This window comes from Nelumbo lutea, chromosome 5 (assembly GCF_056320005.1).
Source record: "Nelumbo lutea isolate HS-2025 chromosome 5, American lotus-T2T, whole genome shotgun sequence".
NCBI lineage: Eukaryota > Viridiplantae > Streptophyta > Magnoliopsida > Proteales > Nelumbonaceae > Nelumbo > Nelumbo lutea.
This window is the reverse complement of record NC_142688.1, coordinates 26,715,230-26,734,209: the sequence shown is the minus strand read 5'-3', so window position 1 is coordinate 26,734,209 and position 18,980 is coordinate 26,715,230. Positions and strand designations below refer to the sequence as shown.

At 34.1% G+C, this 18,980-nt stretch overlaps 1 protein-coding gene across 1 annotated transcript; it reads right to left on the bottom strand.

Annotated features, from left to right (window-relative positions):
• Window positions 1-8,050: 8,050 nt before the first annotated feature.
• On the bottom strand, window positions 8,051-13,196 carry LOC148851207 (B-box zinc finger protein 19-like). The gene is made up of 6 exons (XM_088943948.1): window positions 12,518-13,196; window positions 10,211-10,307; window positions 9,990-10,105; window positions 9,657-9,899; window positions 9,227-9,321; window positions 8,051-8,551 (listed from the first exon to the last, which is right to left on the bottom strand). Exons 1-5 carry the CDS (start codon window positions 12,608-12,610, stop codon window positions 9,232-9,234), a joined length of 639 nt encoding a protein of 212 aa, XP_088800074.1. The 5' UTR covers window positions 12,611-13,196; the 3' UTR covers window positions 8,051-8,551; window positions 9,227-9,231.
• Window positions 13,197-18,980: the final 5,784 nt, after the last annotated feature.

The window sequence follows — 18,980 nt, the reverse complement described above, 5'->3', positions numbered from 1 at the left end:
GATGGATCGATTTTATTTGGTCAGATCATCCCTGTTTGGATCTTCGGATCACTATATATATATATATATATATATTTATAAATTTATTATATTATTTATTTTTTTATAAAAACATGTATATATGATAAAAATAATTAAAAAATACTTATTTTTTTTATTTTTACTTTATTTAAATTAATATATTTTATTTTTTTAATAATTTATTAATTAAAAAAAAACAAATTGGATCCTATAAGATCAGATCCAATTTACCGTCGAATTCAAATCAAGTCCTATCAGATATTATTGGATCGGATTGGATCCGACGTGAACAGTGTCGAATCCGCCGATCTGTTTGTATCCCTGAAAGGGTGGCTTCTTACGAACATCATTAACAGAATTACATTGCAACAGATGTATTCCAATGCCATAGTTGAACAACCTGCAAAAACAAGCTAACTCAGAATTCTTAATCTATTATCATGCTTAAGCTTTAACTGATTCATCGATCAATCGTTGACTTGCTGCTGAAAGCTAACTAAGTTGACTGTTCTTGGGGATGTTCATTCATGGATGAACACAACCTGGAGCATCATCTCAAGAAATCTTAGAACTCACCATGCTCCCTCGAAATCAAAAGAGGAGGGCCTCTTTATTAGGACGAACCCAAGAACTTCCTGATAGAACTTAGCCGTTTCTGTCACAGATTTGCAGAGAAAAGAGACATGGTTGAGGGAGAACAATGGAAGAGGAGAGTTGACAATATTTTCTTTTTGAACAATTCCCATATCGTCTCTCTCTTTCTTTCTCTCTCCCTCTCCCCCTCTTCGCCCTTCCTCGCACTGCGGAAACTGAATTGGGTAGGAGCTCTTTCTCTCTCTGCATGCATTTATAAGGGAGAAAAGTCAAGAGAAGTAATTCCAAGTTTAGGTTTAATTGATCATACACGTTAACTCCATAATAAAGAAACCCTTTTTTTAGCTGGATCCGAGTCATACAACAATGCTTATAGTGATTAATCCTAGTCTAATTCTATGGGCTTGTCTGGTTAATTCTTTTAAAATAATCTTAATTAATTAGGGCATTTCTTTCGATGTAGAAGGGGGTACTGTAATGTCCTCGTCCACCTTTCGCCAGCCGATCTATCGTATATAACTACTTCAATTGTAAGGTAAATATATAATATAAGTTATATAATTAATTTAAATTAAGCTTATCTTGTTTACATAATCATTGATCACTGATTAGTAAAGAGATTAATCCACGCTAGCTCAAGTTTTCCATTTGCCACGTGGCAGACATCAAGTGGCCAAAATCTTGCAATATGTACCTGGAATTAACATGGGATTCAACGATGATACCAGAAGAGAGAAAAACTTGTAACCAATGGGTATGGATTATTAAAGTGGTAATAAATCATGTGGTTATTTATCAAATTCATGGGACGATGTTTTCAGTAGTCAAAGTCTTTCAGTTATCGTCTTAAGGTAGCATAGATGTTTCCATTAATATGAGGATAACATTTGAGCCAGATTAGCTGCCTCATGTAGAGTTTGTTTAACTAATAAAGTAATAATATTAATTATGCCCCATGTCAAGCATTTCAAGTGAGAGATGGAATGGGTTTTTTTTCGGAAAAGTATGGACAAGCCCAATGCAGATTTCTGAATTCCATTGTAAATCTATAAACATTCAAAATGTCAAAAATCTCCATTCTATACATCAATGCCCCCCGTGAATTAACATCAATTCTGAGCTGACATCTACCCTAATTGTATTTTGGGCCTAAAGATTCTGACACTAGACTGAACCTTCATTCCCCCTTTTTTCTGGGGCATATACACTTGATGAGTGATGTGGGGTGTTATTATTGGTTAAACAGCCCTTAACAGGCAGAAAATCCTGACTTAAAAAAGTAATTAATAAATTAACATCTCATATTTTTCTTTCATCTTTATTTTTTTTAAGTAACTGGCTATGTACTAATTTCTTGTTTTTTTTAAGTAATACTAATCTATCTTATACTGTAGATCTGAAATATTGTATGGATACAAGATTAATTTAACTAACATTGCTCAATTAATTGATTGATCCAGCTATTATATTTTTTTTATTTTATGATTAATTAAGAGTATTTCCATTAAACACAAGAGGACAGTGGCTAATGAGTCATGAGGACTTAAAATATGACGCATGTTGGTGCCTCCATATGCTCCAAGTAAGTTGATTCAATAATATGCCTCCTTCCCAAATCGAGTGCAATTGCCCGACCCCAACGCTACATGTGCAGTTGATAGCTGAGCGAATACTAATATATTGATAATGTAGATTCTTTAATTTGTTTGGTGGATTTCATCAAAACGTTTTTCCAATCTCCTCGAAAGTCTGCCAATGAAATCATTCGTGGCCCAATTGTTTAATATACATGTTACGATTGGAATTGCAGGTTTGATCATTTGGCTGGGAGATCAAGAAAGTCAAATCTTTATAGTAATCTTTAATTTGGTTAAGAAGGATTTGACATGTTGGGGTTTGTTGGATGCATGCCCAATTGATGATTTAGGCTATGTTTGTTTTTAGGGAAAAAGTAAGGAAAGGTATGGAGATTTATACAAATTTTGTAAGGGTTTTTCTACCTTTCCCTACTTTTTTCTTCAAACCAAGCACAGCCTTGTGGGGTGTTTAATAATATTACTGGTTTTGTTTTTCGAAACAAAAAGAAACTGTCACATTAGCAAAAAATGGTTTTCACACTTTTGTTTTCAAAGAAAAGCAGTTTTTATTTTTCCTTAATTTCTTAATTAATTTGCCACATTATTGTGAGTGTTGAAGCAAGGGCCCTATTTGTGGTTTTTTTTTTTTTTTAAGCTAGAGGCAGATAATCACCAATGATGCCAAACACTCTCTACATTAATTTGAACATGCCTATAAAAAAATTGAAAATAGAAAGCTCGAGTGTTAAATAATGGAATGACAAAATGAGGGTAAACTTGATGTATCATAGTATCAGTTGGGACTTGGGTCTGCCAAGGACAAGATTTAAGAAAATTAATGAAGGTATTTAGTTATTGTGTAAGGTTTAGGGGTCTTTAATAAGCTGATTGCAGGAGACTTGTGCTAGCTGTGTATAGATTTAGGGTTTACTTGCGAGTTGAGAGGACTGAAGCTTTGATTGAACTACCACTTTAAGGAAGTTATTAAAACAAGTATTGAAATCCAATTTTTTAGCTGAATGGCAATCAGATTTGGGCTTTCTAAGTAATTCACAAAACATAGTTTATAGGCTATTCGTGCGAGGCCTACCTCACAAAGTTACAAGCCGCTGCATGAAGAGTTCACATCCGCACCCTATAGAGCGCATCCCAAAAATGCCCCACATGCACATCTTAGTATGTATTGGGTATGGGAGATGTTCCAAATTCACGATTGGAATGTACTGTAGGGCATGCTCTGTGAGGTGCAGATGTGAATTTCTGCATGAAAACCCTTCCAAAGAGTATTTGATCTCCTTAAGATAATCTTGGCGTCCATACTATTACTAAAAAAATTTCTCTAAGCCTAAAACATGGTCTGTCTCTCCTAATTTGGGAAAAGGCTTGGCTGTTTAGGGGCTTGATACACGTGACAGTATTATTCCATTTAGTTCTTCATTTGCCTTTTTAATTTCCATCTTAATGTGTCATATTATCATGCACATGAAGCTTCAAACAACCCAGGCGGTATGAGCTACACAACAGGAGTAAACCCTATCCTAACCAGTTGTTTTTTTTCTTTCTTTCAAACATTTAATTTTTTTCTCTAATTTATTTTTTTTTTCTTTCAAATATCTAATTTTTTCCCTATGGCTATGTTTGGTTTGAAAAAAAATGTAGGGAAAGGAAGGGAAAGACAAAGAAACCTATATAAGATTTGTACAGTTTTTCCTATCTTTCCTTTCCTTACTTTTTGATTCAAACCAAACACAGCCTAATTTCTTTATATTTGTACTTTTTTTGGATAATCGAATGTGATACTGAAAAGGGAATTAACTAATTGACTGGTATCATAAAAGTGGTAACTAATCAAATGGTGGGAGATCTGATTAATCAAATCTCTTAATTTTGGCGAATTAATCTTTGAATAATTTATCAAAAAATTGCGAGTCAGATTGAAGGTTGACATACTACAAGAAAAATAAAGGACATATCACATGCCAAATTTCTCTTAACTTGCGCCGGATCACACGCATAAAATGTGTAGTGTAATATGTACTTAGTAGAGAGAGTACTACGCACCACAGATTGGGTAGACCTTTGAAACTTGAAGAAAAAAAGAAACTCGAAGGAGAAACCGGGATTTTGAATATAATTAAACGAGCTCCATGGTTGATGAGATATATAAAATAGTGATACAAATTACAAACTACAAACTGCATAAAATTATGTGCTTTGTAGATTTAATTAAGGCTGTGTTTGGTTAAAAAAAAAAAAAGTAAAAAATAGAGACTACATTTTCTTTTAAACTAAATACAGCCTAAGGGAGAACAAATATACTTAAATCCGCCGAGCTCTTTCTATTTGTTTTATCAAAAAAATTAAAAAAAAAAAAAGAAAGAAAAAAAAGAGTAGCAGAGAGAGTTAGGATATGCTTCAAAATCATATAATCTGATTGATACTCTTTATTTTTAATTTTCTTTTTAGGTTGTGTTTGGTTTGAAGGAAAATATAGGAAAAGGAAGAGAAATGTAGGGAAATCTTTACAAATCGTATATTCAATTTCAAATTACGAAAACTAACACCTCCAAGACACTGATTTTGAAAAAAATGCTTCTAAAATTTTACAAGTTTTCATTTAAGTAGAGTGCATCTTTTTTTTTCTTTACTAGCGGGGCCCATATGGTGCATAGGAAAATCAGAAAGTTGATTTATTTTATTAATTGATAATTTGAAAGATGTCTTTATTTATTTATTTATTTGTAGAGGTCAAAGCGCCAAGAAGGCTTAAAACTAAAATTGTTGCTCCATGGAGTAACTGTCACAAGTGGGTGGAGGGATCATGCCCCAATCCCATAAGGCCCTAAACATGAGTGCAATCATGATTCAATCCTCGGTCTCCACTAAAACCATCACGAGACCTTACAAACCAACTAGTTGATACTTTGGTAGGAGTGTTTCAAACTAAATTAACAAAAAAATCTCTATTTATTGTTATTTGCATAACAGAAAAATAAAAAAATATAAAAAAAAGCTTAAATATCTTAAAAACCTTGGTACAAATATTGATATAAATAAATTATTTTTCAAAAATTTATGAATAAACTTTTGTATTGATGTGAATAAATTTTCAAAAAAGTCTGAATGAATGAACAATTAATTAAAAAAACATGAAAATTATCTTATGAAAATCACCAAATTAGAATTTCCCAGTAAATACTAAAAAATCAATAATTAAGTTACCAATAACCATGGAAGTTATTAATAATTATCAATATTAAAATTCCCGGATAACTTTCCAATTTAATAATTACCAAAGACCATTGCAAATTACCAACAATTAATTATTAAAATTTTTAAATTTAATAAATTTTCAAAAATATTAAAATTTCCAAATGGTTATGAAAATTATAACTATAGTTAAAATTCTGCAATAATTCTAGTTTAATATTTAATAATTACAAAATATCCATATAAATGAAAATATCAATTAATAATTTTTCATTACCAATAAATTTTCTATTCTTGTTACTGACGTGATATGTGAGACTTTACTCTCTTAAAATTGTAAGCAGAATGGGAATGGATAATGTAATATTTCCAAAGTTTATTCCCATAATCTGTTTGGTTCAGACATGAATGGGAATGGGAATGAGAATTAAAATCAGCAGGAATAGGATTTCATTCCCAAGGGAGGGGTAAGGAATGGCCATTATTCCAAAAAGAATGGGAATAGAATTCTGATTCCACCCAACCAAACAATTGGAATCGGAATAGAACATTCCAATTCCGGTTCCAGACCCCTATTCTTGCAAACCAAACAGGGCCTCACTTTATCCACATCATGAAAATATACAAATTGTGGTGATGTTCACCAATGCATAGGCTGTCAATTGACTCTGAAAGCCTGATCTCCAATTCTACTTTGAACTTGATTATATTAGGTTTAGATGTTAGGACTTACTTCTGATTATATAATAGATCAAATGTGGATTTAACCTCATTCGCTCTGATTAAAATCCGAATATATATAATTGACAAAATTTTATATTTTATGTTTATATATTTTCATATATAAATTAAAAATAATTAAGTATTTTAAGACCTTTTAATTTTTTAAACATTTTAAACACAATAAGATGATGGCAAATTAAATCTAAATCTAATCTAAAACTAACATAATAAATGAATGCAAATATAGAATCTAATCTAAAACTAACATAATAAATGAATGCAAATATAGATCTAGAGATGTCATAATTAAACATGGATGCGGATGCAATTAGATCCTATCCAAATACGATACATTCACAGCATTACATTGGATTCTCAATTAAGCATGTCAATATATGACATACTTCCACCGGTGTCTCCTTAATTATATTACTTAATGGGGCAATACACCATCCACCAATATCTAATTTGAGAGATTCTCATGGCTTGTTCCATCTTTGCAGACAATACTTCTTCGGATATGACTATAAAACTTCTTTACCTGGGCAAACTTATTCTAAACTCATTGTTTTTGTCATGATACCTAATGACGTGAGGCGTGTTCTTCAATGTGAATTCTCATTGCTGTAAGTGTCAAAAATCAAAGCCATCTAATCATCTAATATGGAAAAAAAAAATGACTGCGTAAGTAAAAAGCACAGAAAAACATTTTTTTTATTTATTCAAAACCGGATAGACTGGATGGTTAGACTAGAAAAACCAGAAACAGGTCAACTGATTGGTTTTATTTCACCCCAAAACCACTTTTTTGACAAAAAACTGTTGATTTAATCATCCAACTGTTGACTCGGGTGATCAAATCATCCACCCAAATAGTAATTTTTGGCTGTTTTTTTTATTTTTAATTTTTTTTCAGAACAGGCCATCCATTCAGACCGGATGATTGAACTGTTCGACCCAGGAACTGGTTCCCATAATGGTTTCCTGTCCAGTCCGGTTTTAAAAACCTTGGTTATGTATCTTCTTGTTTTTAAAACTGAAACAAAAAATATATTATTAAATTTTTTATTTAAAAAAACATGTTTTATACAAGACAAGGGTTTGCCCATTGGTCTTGTCTTGGTATGGGACTTGCACCAAGGGCAGGTCTTTCTCTTTACACACTAAAGCATATAAAGGTAGAGTTCACTTTTGCGAGGTAGAGCAGGGCTAAAACATAAAATCATGGGGTTAGATATACTGCATTAACCCCACCAAGAAGTCACTTCAACCAGCAATAAGGCTGTGTTAAGGGCATGTTAGTTTGCTCTAAGTCTAACATTTGAAAGTTCAGTAATTACATTAAGAGGTGTATTTATATTGATAAGTTTTTCTTTGCTCTGAACTTTATATGCAAAGAATGTTTTGAATTTTGAAAAAATCAAATATTCATTTTAACCCCATATATGAGAGTTTTTGTTTGTCTTTTCGGGGTTATCGTTAAAGAATAAACAACCATTTTTTTCTTAAAGTTAAAAAATTCTTCTTAAAAAATAAAAATTAAAAAGAAACGAACAAACCCTAATTCAAGATGAGGCCATGGCAACAAATCAAAGGCTTCGATTTAGTTGTTTCACCTGGTAATGGAGACTTCAAAATTATAAAATTACCCTTACAACTTTTTTAGGACATCTTTCAAATATAATTCAAAATGCCATATTTACCCTTCTAGACTTCATTAGACCTAACACTTTTATAGATGAAAATCACTTATTCTTTTTAATCTTACTTGGAGATTTTTTTAATTAAAATTAAAAACTTCCTTTGGAAGCATTTTAATACATTTTCAAAGGTAAAATAGGCACGCTAGAAAAAAAAAAAAAAAAAAAAAAAAGAGCAACGGAGATGTACCTCAATTCAGTTGCACCTGTTTTTTGACAGATGTGTAAAGAGAAAAAAGGAATGTTGGAATTAGGCTGAAGATCAAGGACAAGCAATTGATGGTAAAAGGTCTCTAACCTCCATCTATTGTCTTTGTCAGAAAAGCCAATAATACATTATTGTCAAATACTCTCTAATTGCTCTTGAAATTTCCACCGTCTCCAATACATGTCCAATTTATGAGGCATTCCGCCTTGTTTGTGGTTTCAATCTTAATCATTGCATTAACCATATCAGTGTTATCCAACTTCAACTTCAAGTAGAAAGTAGTAGATATGCCAGTACATCTTTATCTTTAGTCTTGGAGTTCAAAAGAGCAGTGCTAACATATTGGGTTTTCAGAAATTCTGACAAGACAATGACTCAAGCCATTTCCTTTTGAGCATTGAAGAATGTAAACTTAAAATATGGTCTTAGCAGACTACTCCTTCGCTAGAAGGATCTTGTTTTTGGGCTTCTGTTATGATTCAACATGTCACTGCTCCTATGCATGGGCTACCTAAAACCTGGGCCAAAAGATGTTGACCACGAATTCATCATTCATGTTCCTCTAGAAAACACTTGCAAGATTATCTGACCTTTCAATGTCAATAGAAGAGTATTGCCATGTAGATTAATTCTGAATCAGATAGAAGCTATGTCTGTTAGATGTACTGACAATATTCAAAAATTAAAAACCAGATTACCAAGTCTTCGAATAATATTTGTACCTGTTTCCATGACTATGATTCCTATAAAAAAAATTACCCATTATTTACTCTTACAAGCAATTGTTGCAGATTCTCAATGAAAATTCCGAACCACAACACTCCAAACATTTTAATTGCAGCAAGAGCTCATCTATATGTGAGGAATATCAGAGTAAAGTGCTTCAAGTAATATCGAGCACCTCCAAATATTTCAAGGAAAACCAGAGTGAAGTTCTTATGATCTTGTCACTATTCAAGGAAAGATCTGAGAATACATATTGAAGCACGCCCAAAACTTTCAGCAAATGTTGTATAACAAATCCCATGCATTGGCAACACTTACAAGAGTTCTCCAACAATCAGTCAAACAACTCAAGTCTAAAAATTTGTAATTCCCAAAAACTTCAAAGACCCAAGTTCACCTTTAAAACAACAGAGAAATGAAAAAGACAACATTTACTTACTACCACTGGAGAGATGTGCAGGAGATACCTTGGTCACTTTTCAGGTTCTTTTTTGAATGCTCCAATAGGAACAATATGTGCTGCTTCATGATTACTACCACTTAAAACATCCATCCCCGGTGCCTTCATTTTCAAGCAGGCATGGCATGTATTCAGTGCACATAATTAGTAAATCAGTCGACAGTTTCTAAATTGTAAAACGGAGATCGATCTTCTAAAAATAGCTGTCTTCATTTTACCCTTGGTCCACCAAGGGACCTAATTACTTGGTTAGAAAATCAATCTTAGCAGATACAAATCCTAGAAGATCCAACATTGAGAATGTAAAGGGCTTGGATTTTGCACCGGTTAGACTCTAGGCCCATCAAAGGCCATAGATTCAGGTGGTTGTGTCCAGCCAGACTCCATATTGACAGTTTTATTCACAGTAACACACTAACACTAGAATCCTCACATACCTGGTTATTTGAAGCCTGCCCATGTACCCTCTGTGGCCTGGCATTGAGATCAATCATTTTAGTATCCTTCTTCCCATGGTTATCATTGTTAGCATCTAGAACTTGAACCGTTGAGACCCTGTGGTTTTGCTGACTCTCTCTTGCTGTCAGCTTAGGTAGTGAATTTTGCTCCCTCCTAGTCTCACCCGGATCTGCGTTTTGCAAGGCCAGGTCCTCTAAATTGCCAGGCTTATCACCTGGAAACTACATCACGGGCCAAAATGGCATAAATTTCCTTTTTTTATATTACAGATACAAGAATTTGACCTAGTGGCCTCCAGTAGAGTCACAAACCTCAACTCTCTGCCTCAAAAGGAGATATCTTCCATGAGTTCTTTTACCTCCAACATGTACAATCATGTCACATTGCAAACAAAGGGAACTTCCATCTATCTCACAGTAAAAGAATGCTACATCCAGTTTCCAGAAAAAGTTGTAAGTTCCTTTACACAAGAAAGCATCTTGTAACCAAAAAGATTAAAAAACAAAATAAAATAAAATAATAAGCTGCATACCAGGTGCATTTTCACATATGTCACAGCGAGGAACATCACTGGGATTAGCAAGCCCAACCCGTACATGCCGGCTAGCAAGCTTGTTGCACATATGAACCTGTCACTCAATTGAACAGAAATGTTACATAATGTTGCGATAAAAAATGGGCCAGATTACAGTGGAAATCAATGTGACCCAGCACCTGGGACAAGAGTCCATGAAGGAACAAACATTTTTGTATGGACATTTTAAACACAACTTTATTCCTTACAGACTGTCCTAACAATTATAATGTGATGCCACTTGATCTCAAGGCTCAGATTAGAAAAATTGGATCTGGCAAAACGAGTTAGGTCCATGTGAGGCAAAGCTAATGAAGAATGGTTTGCCCAATAAAAAGTTCGCTCCAGTGTAAACCTTATTATCACTCTCATCACTTCTCGAGAAATTGGTTTATTTGGCATCCCTTTGTGACCCCCTCCCCCCCCCCCCCCTCTTTTATAATGTTGGGCTTAGTATGTTTAATTAAGATGCCATCTCCTCCTATACTTAAAAGGTAAGATGTAGAAAATTCTGCATACCTTAAACCTCATTAACACCTCTTAAGAATGAAAATCAAGCATTTGATTTTTTATTTGAAAAAGAAAAAAAAAGAAAGTGCGAATAGTTTCTAATCTAATATTTGAATTGAGCATGAAAAACAAGTGTAGTGGCTTGACACACTTGAGATTCAGTTTGGTAAGAGTGCAAATGCAAATATGTAGAGTGCAAAACCTTGTATACAGTTATTTCTAGACCTTGTATTTGCACTGTACATATTTGCATTTGTAATCTTCCCAAACTGAGCCTGTGAGCAAATGGGTAGGTTCTACCTGGATCCGATGGAACCAATCTCGAACCAGCCTTGAACCGACCCTGCCCAATCTGTTACAGGGTAGGGTCTTGTTCCAAATTCTTGGAACCGACCCCCAGTCAGGTCGGCTCCGGAGTCTAGGGGTTTGCCCTATCCAAACCGATCTGATGAACCGGCCTTGGAGCCGAACTTGTCTTGAAATAAACTCCAAAATATTTTTTAAGGATGTGAAGATTTGAACCCAACGCTCATGGTTACAAAAAGCCATAATCTCAGTTGACCATTGAGTTACTTTAGTGATTTGATCATTGTGTTTTCATTTTAATATTTGAATATATATAATAAATAATGTAAAAGGTAATATTTACAAAATTTAAATTATAATGCCAATTTTTGAATCATATATCATATATTATAATAATCTACATATTAAATTACTCAATTTAACCAAAAAAGATAATATATGTTTTAAGCTATATATTATCATTATTGAAAATCAAGTTTTTAAAGGACATGCTTCATTTTTTTTGGAGGGTAAAGAAACAACAGGTTCCACTGGTAGACTCTGGAACCGACCCAAGAACCACCAAGGCCATAACCGACCTTCACAGCTCACAGGGCAGGTTCGGGTTCCAAAAGCCTGGAACCAACCTCTACAGGATAGGTTCCAGGTTCTTCCATGGAACCAAACTGAACCGATCCATGCTCACCCCTAAGCCTCCAGCTTTATTGGTGCTACTAGAGCCCTATTCTCTTAAGTTCTGGAATTGCTCAAATGCAAAGAATGCCACTCTACAAGAGTAAGTGCTCAATTTCCTTAGATGCATTTTTCATCATTATGCAGTGTCATCACCCCTGACTGGATTTGATGCCACAGTATGGCGGCAGCTCTTGGGTTTCATGTCAAAACATTTCTTTTTTTGGTAACCCCATGCCAAATTTTTTCAAAAGCTCATTAGGGGCATCACATAGAAATTATGCCATCTTGCTCTCCAGCACTAGAGAAGCCAACCCTTTGATTCTCGATTTTAACATCATTAGAGCCTAAAATACTTCCAAGTTCCAGTCGGATGAATTAGATAGAGTACCGCTATATGGGCAAATTGACTAGTATTGAATCAACTCAAACACCTCTGAACACCAATCTTAAACATAAACAGATAAGAATATTGCATGTTTATCAAACTCTACTACAAAAAAACATAAACCGAAATAAAAGTAACCAAAATAAAGTAACCCAAATAAACATTCCAAAAGGATTTGCCCCAATTCTTTCCAAAGGAAGAAGCGGCGATTAACAAATCACAGTAAAGTAACCCAAATAAACATTCCCATCTAAATAAATCATGTACCAATTTACCATCATTAGGACCAGTGTATTAAAACAATAGAAGAATCATCCAATTAACAGAGAAATGAAAAAAAAAAAAAAAAGCAGAAAAAGTAATGGAATAGAAACCCGAGAGAAATATACCTTTTCGTCACAGGAGCGGCAGAGAGCGGCCTCATCAGCTGCACAGAAAAGGATAGCGGCAGCGCTCTCACAAACGTCGCAGAGTGTTCGCATAATTCCCTACTTCTCTCATTTCTCCTTTCTCCAGTTCGACATCATCTCACCGAAAACAAGCAACAAAGAGAAACAAATGCAAAACAAACGAACCAAAGAATCAATCAAGGAAACAAAAAGCTTCACAGAACTGACAGAGGAAAGAGCGAAATAAGAAAAGAAGAAGAGAAGTCGAAGCTAGACTTTATTCTTTTATGAAGAGAAACGAGTCATTGACGTTCGCTTTTTTTTATTTAATTATTTAATTAATAATTTTCTATTTTAATCAAGGTTTTGATGGTGCTGGACCTGCTGGCTGGCTTTCTAGGTAGACGTTGGAATCCTTTTTATGGGTGCTATGTTAAGCACACAAATCTGTTTTATCGTATATCGTACAGACGCCACCACTGAACCACACATTTGGAACATGATTAATTCGAGTGCGTCGCTACAGCAAGCAAAGGTGGTCCCCGCCCAAAAATATTCTAAAACTGTGGTGGATAGGCATGAACATGCTGGGCTAGAGGAGAGAGGAGACAAGGGGTTTGATCTTGAATCTTGATGGACAACTCGAAAGACGAAAACTGTGGTGGTGACTGGTGAGGTTGTTGGGGGATTCCAGAAGGCGGGTTTAATAAGTGATGATTATACGATAACGCTCCCGTCGAGGTTATCCGTGGGAATCCCACGTGCCGCTCGCTGATTGGCTCAAAAAGTTGAGAATTCAAACAACCTGAAATCTCGAAGATTTTGAGTCAATGAAGGAAGAACAGTGTAAGATAATCTCGTGAAGACGTCCGTATCTAATCACCACGTGGCTGTAATGGTGGGAGAGAGAGAGAGCACACACTACACACTACAAGAAACAGCGAAACCCTTTCCCTCCTTCCTTTTCTTCGCACACTTGTTAATCCTTATCAGCCACAAGCTTCAAAATGTGGTGGGGAATGAAAGCGGCTCTCCATCTAACCTCACCCACTAATTTCATATCTGCCCTACACACCAACTGCTTCGCTCATTATTCGATCTTTCTCCAACCATCAGCAATCGTCGGGCATCTATCTGCCTTTGCTTCTCTCTCTCTTTCTGAACAGACTAGAATTTATGGCCGGACCTCCAACACTCAACAAAAGATCCATTGGATCGTAATCTTTTAATCCAATCAAATGGACGAATCCTCCTCTGACCTATCTCCTAGGGAATCTGGAATCGGTCTTTTTCCTTTTTTATTTGGATAAATTACAAAGAACCCCCGGGTCAGTGACAAAGACCCCTACATTTAACATTTTTGGCGATAAAGACCCCTGTATTTTGACTATTAGACAAAGACCCTCTAGCCGTTAAATCAGGTAACGGAATGCATTAAATCACCAGAATACCCATTTAAGGTTTCTTTATTTTCTTTTTATTGCCCCTTTCTCTTAAACCTAATCTAACCTACATTCATGCGTTAAATTACCAAAACAGCCACAACGACTATTGATTTCTAGCAGAAAGGAAATTGGCCCCTCATGTTTTTTTTTTTTTTTTCGTTTTTTTCTCGTTTCTTTTCTCCCACAGGCCACAGCCCCTCGCTTCTCTTGCTGGAAAATGTTTTCTCAACGGAAGTTTCCTGAGACGATTCAGTTGGATGACTGAACAGTGGCTCATATGATGAGACTGGATTCCAACAGCCTTTTGAATCACAGCTTTCAAAGTCTTCAATCCCATCCGACATGGTCTTTTGTTTCCTTCGATGCAGAGCTTCTTCAACTCCAAAAATATAATTTCGTTTTCTCGTTTTGTAAATCAACAAGCGAACCTGACGCAGAACTTCTTCAACTCCAAAATGCAATTTCGTTTTCTCTTTTATTTCCTGAAAATTCACCATAGCAATTGCGATCAATTCAAGCTCAGACTTCAAAGTGGGAGAGACCCACTAATACAGATCCCTGACCAATTTAGTAGTAGACATGCTTTTTTTGGGTATGACTGGTAGAAAATGAGAATTGGTTAAGTTGTAGCTGTTAACTACAAGAAAGCTCAAATGAAATCAGTTTGAGATTAAGAGAGGCATTTGTGATTTTCACTGAACTGGAGATTAGGAGTGTTGGTCATATGGATGGTGAGCCACCTAAACCCTTTATCTATCCTTTCTTTCTATTTTGAGTGCAGCCACCGAAACGCATAAAGCATCGGGTTGCTCGTACATGGCTGGGACATTCGGGCATCCACCGTGCTCGAGGATGATCTAGTTTCAGCCGGGTAGCGAGTTAGGTGAATTAGCAAGATAGGATCAGAGAATTCGGTGAGGTTGTTCTGATGCTTAATTCAATAAACTGATGTGAGTTGAAAATCTTTAAGAGTTTAGAGAAGTAGAGAGCTAGAGAGTAGAAAAATCATACGTACCTTGTGCCATTGGGTTTGGTGCCTTTATATAGTTGAGCCATCGTGGGTTTTGCGGATTGGTTCTGGGATTTTCATCCCGATGGGATTTGTTTTCGCTTTAATTGGAGAGTAACATTATTAATTAATAAAGATTATCAATTCCGCCCAATCTGGGCAGGGAGAAGATAAGTTTTTCGTTACGTGGTATGATCCTGTGAGGTTCAGAGTTTGTTGGAGAGACTTCCGAGATCGTTACGTGATAGCCTAGGTCGATAGTCCCGAACTGATACTTGTCTTTTTAATTTTGAACTGGATTGAGTGTCGGGGTGCCTCAATGCCGGGGTGACTATGCGTCGCAGTGACCTTGCAATGAGGTGACCCTGGTGCCGAGGTGGCCCTTATGCCGAGATGATTGAATACCCAAGATCAATTATTGTGAACTAATCTGGCTAAGCTGAATTATCATCTCTTAGTCAGTTCGTGTCCACGTATCTTCCTTTTTGCTAGGTCGGGCCAAATCATCCTTTATCACACCGAAACCCCATAAACCCAATCCCTTTCCAGACTGAAATTGTTCTCTTTTCTTCCTTTTAATTTTCTTAATAAAAGAAACCTGTGTGATGCGCGAATTGGTGTTAATATTCATGGCCGCAATACATTGAAGACCTTCTTGATTTAATTTCCCTACGATTTGATACAGACAACGGAATCATAATAATTGGCATTTAGTGAAGCAGCCCTCCTTCATTGTTGATTGCGTAGAATTACAAAATGCAATGCAATCCCTCTGTCTCTGTAAAAGAAAAGAGAGAGTGGAGCGTGCGAGTATGAGTTGAGCACACTGACCAAAGTAGCAAGGATGAGCACTTTCATCTTCATCTTGTATTCCTACATTCCCGCCGCCCTTCTCCTTCTACCTTTTCTCTTCATCTGCCCGCATCTGCAGGTCCATTTTCTCTATTGAGATGCTACTCTTACATGCTTCTGGTTTAAATGTAGAGGTCCTTGGGACCACCAACAATCACAAACTTACATAATCTCCTAGTAGCGGAGCGACACATGCCCCACTCACCTTCTCCATCCTCTATAAACTTTTCCTCATTTCCGTTTTGTGTACAGAGAAAATTAGATTGAACATAGAAATATTCCTTTGCTTCTGAAGCTTGAACACATCCGAGAGAAGAAAAAGGAGATTGCTCGGTGAAGGGTAAAATGTTCGAAAATTTGTCAAAAGGGCAGTATGGGTGTTTAGGTCTTTGTAGCAAAAAAAAGTATAGGAGGTCTGTATAATTTACCCTTTTTATTTTTTGGGAGGGATTTTTACAGGTTGTAAGTTAGATAGGGGTGAGAAGAAAACCGAAAAAATGAACCAACTGAAAAAACCGATCGAAACTGAACCAACCGAAAAAACCAATTGAAACCGAATCGAAAAATTGGTTAATTGAACTGATCGGTTTGGTGTTTTTAAAAAACCGAAGGTACCGGTTCGGTTTCAGTTAACCAATATAGAAAATCGACAGTTAACCGAACCAACCAGTATACATATATTCCTATATATTTTATATATATTTGTATTTTTTATTATATTTATAATATATATTATAAAAATTAAAAAACCAAAAAACCGATGAACCAAACCGGTCAACTGGCTAATCGATTGGTTTTGGTTCGATTTTGATTACTGGTTTTCTAAAAACCAATAGTACCGGTTCAGTCCAAGAAAAAACCCCATGGTGCGAACCGTGAGCACCCCTAAAGCCAAGGTTTCAAAAACCAATCCAGAACCAGAACTGTTCTATCCAGTAGGAGTGTCAATTGGACCAGATTTGATCCAATATGATCCAATCTAATGTGAGTCCACTACAAATGGACCTAGTCCAATCCAGTCCAATGAATATTGGTCCAGTCCAATTCAATGTAATGATTGTCTAATATGTTCAAATTCATTTTAATTTTGGTTGGTTTCAACTCAAACCTTGCCCAATTGGATTAGTTCCAATTCAATCCAATATAAATTCATTATAGATGGACCAAGTTCAATCCAATCCAATAAGTATTTTTGACCATTAAGTCTGACTTGGTCCAATTTAGTATATCTTATTGGTAGTTTAATCCATCCAAATTGATTTTGATTTAGATGGAGTCCAACCCAAAACCAGTCCATTGACACCCCTACATCATTTTTTGGTATTTAGCACAAAACGTTAACAACTCATAGAGGTAAATGGTAATAACAAGATTAAAATCACATATTTGATGGGACAAAGGATTGAAATATTGATACGATATGCCCGATACAGGGCATATCGACAAGCATCTCACAATAAAAAAATGGGAGGAGCATGACTCAAACCCTAGTTGGTGAATTCCCATGGCTTAGGTGCACATGTACATTAACCACCAAGCCATTTGTTATTTCATGTTAATATGTGTAATAAAATAATCTTTATTAAACTTAATATTTACATGAAAATATAAAGCAACATACATTTATTTTCAAAAACTTCAACTATAAATTAAAAAAGAATAATATTCAAAATTAGTATTTTATAAATCAATTGAACAAATAATTTATAAAGTCCACACACACACACACACACACACATATATATATATATATATACACACACACATATATATATATATATATATATCAAAAATGAATTTTAATTTCAAAAATTTATATAGATAAAATATTCATAATAGAATAATTATTTTAACACTTAAATTTTATAAAATTGCATATGGTATATATATCTTAAATTTTTATAAATTATTAATTAATATTTTAATTTGCACTAAATAACAATGTATTTATTATTTACAAAAATAAAAGTACTCTTTACAAAGTATTTGAAAATATAATATAAATTGAATCTATCAAATCCATTAATCTATATTTTATATAAAAATAAATTTTTAACTTCAAAATTTTATAAAATAAAATATTAATAATGGAATATTTTTTAGTAATTAAAATTTATGGATTTTCATATGATATATCATTAATATTAAAATTTATGAATTCTTATGTATTTATATATTATTTATAGTTGTTTTGACATTAAACTCAATGCTATTAATATTAATAATGAAATAGTTATTTTAGTGATTATAATTTATGGATTTTCATATGACATGCATTTTCAAAATTTTAGGAGATTCGATATATTTTAAGTTAAGATTATATATTTTTATAAATTATTAATTGGTATTTTAAGTTACATTTTATAATAACATATTTATTATTTAAAAAAATATAAATATTATTTATCAAACATTTTAGAATTAAGTTTTTAGTTGAATATTTTGTTAATGTCAAAAAATAAAAATAGAAAAATGATATAATAATTCAAATATAATAGTTGCATATGCTTTATGACTTACACTTTAATAGATAATAAAATAATATTGTCCTTTTTCATGTATTAATTTGTAAAAATCTATATAATATTTTCCTTGGACTCTTGATTGATGCATTATTAATAAAATTGTATAATATTTGCATATCCTGTTATATTAATTATAATATATTTCTTCATATGCGTGTGTCTGTGTGTGTATATATATTTAAATATACAATTCCTATGTATTTATATATTGTTTATAGTTGTTTTGACATTAAACTTAATACTATTAATATATTTATGGAATTTGTGTGCATTTTCTAGTATATCCAAGCATTTCCATCTTTTTTCATTTGTATCCATGTGTTTCCCAAGTGCATCTGAATCCAATCTAATACAATATCTGATACTGATACTTTAATCTTTGGATGGGACTACCTAACATAGTCATTGACACCCCTACATGGGTATGCATATTTGTGCATAAATATGAACTTGGCTTGATCATCTACATATTATAAATATGCTCTATCATGTACATCATGTATACATGGGTAAATATTTTATAGGATTTCAGTTGGACTCTATCTAGGTTGACCAGGCTTAAACCAAGCTGAGGCTACTCAAGGCCTTAAACCAAATGTAAGCTGGATTGAGATCAAGCCCAAGTTTTCTAG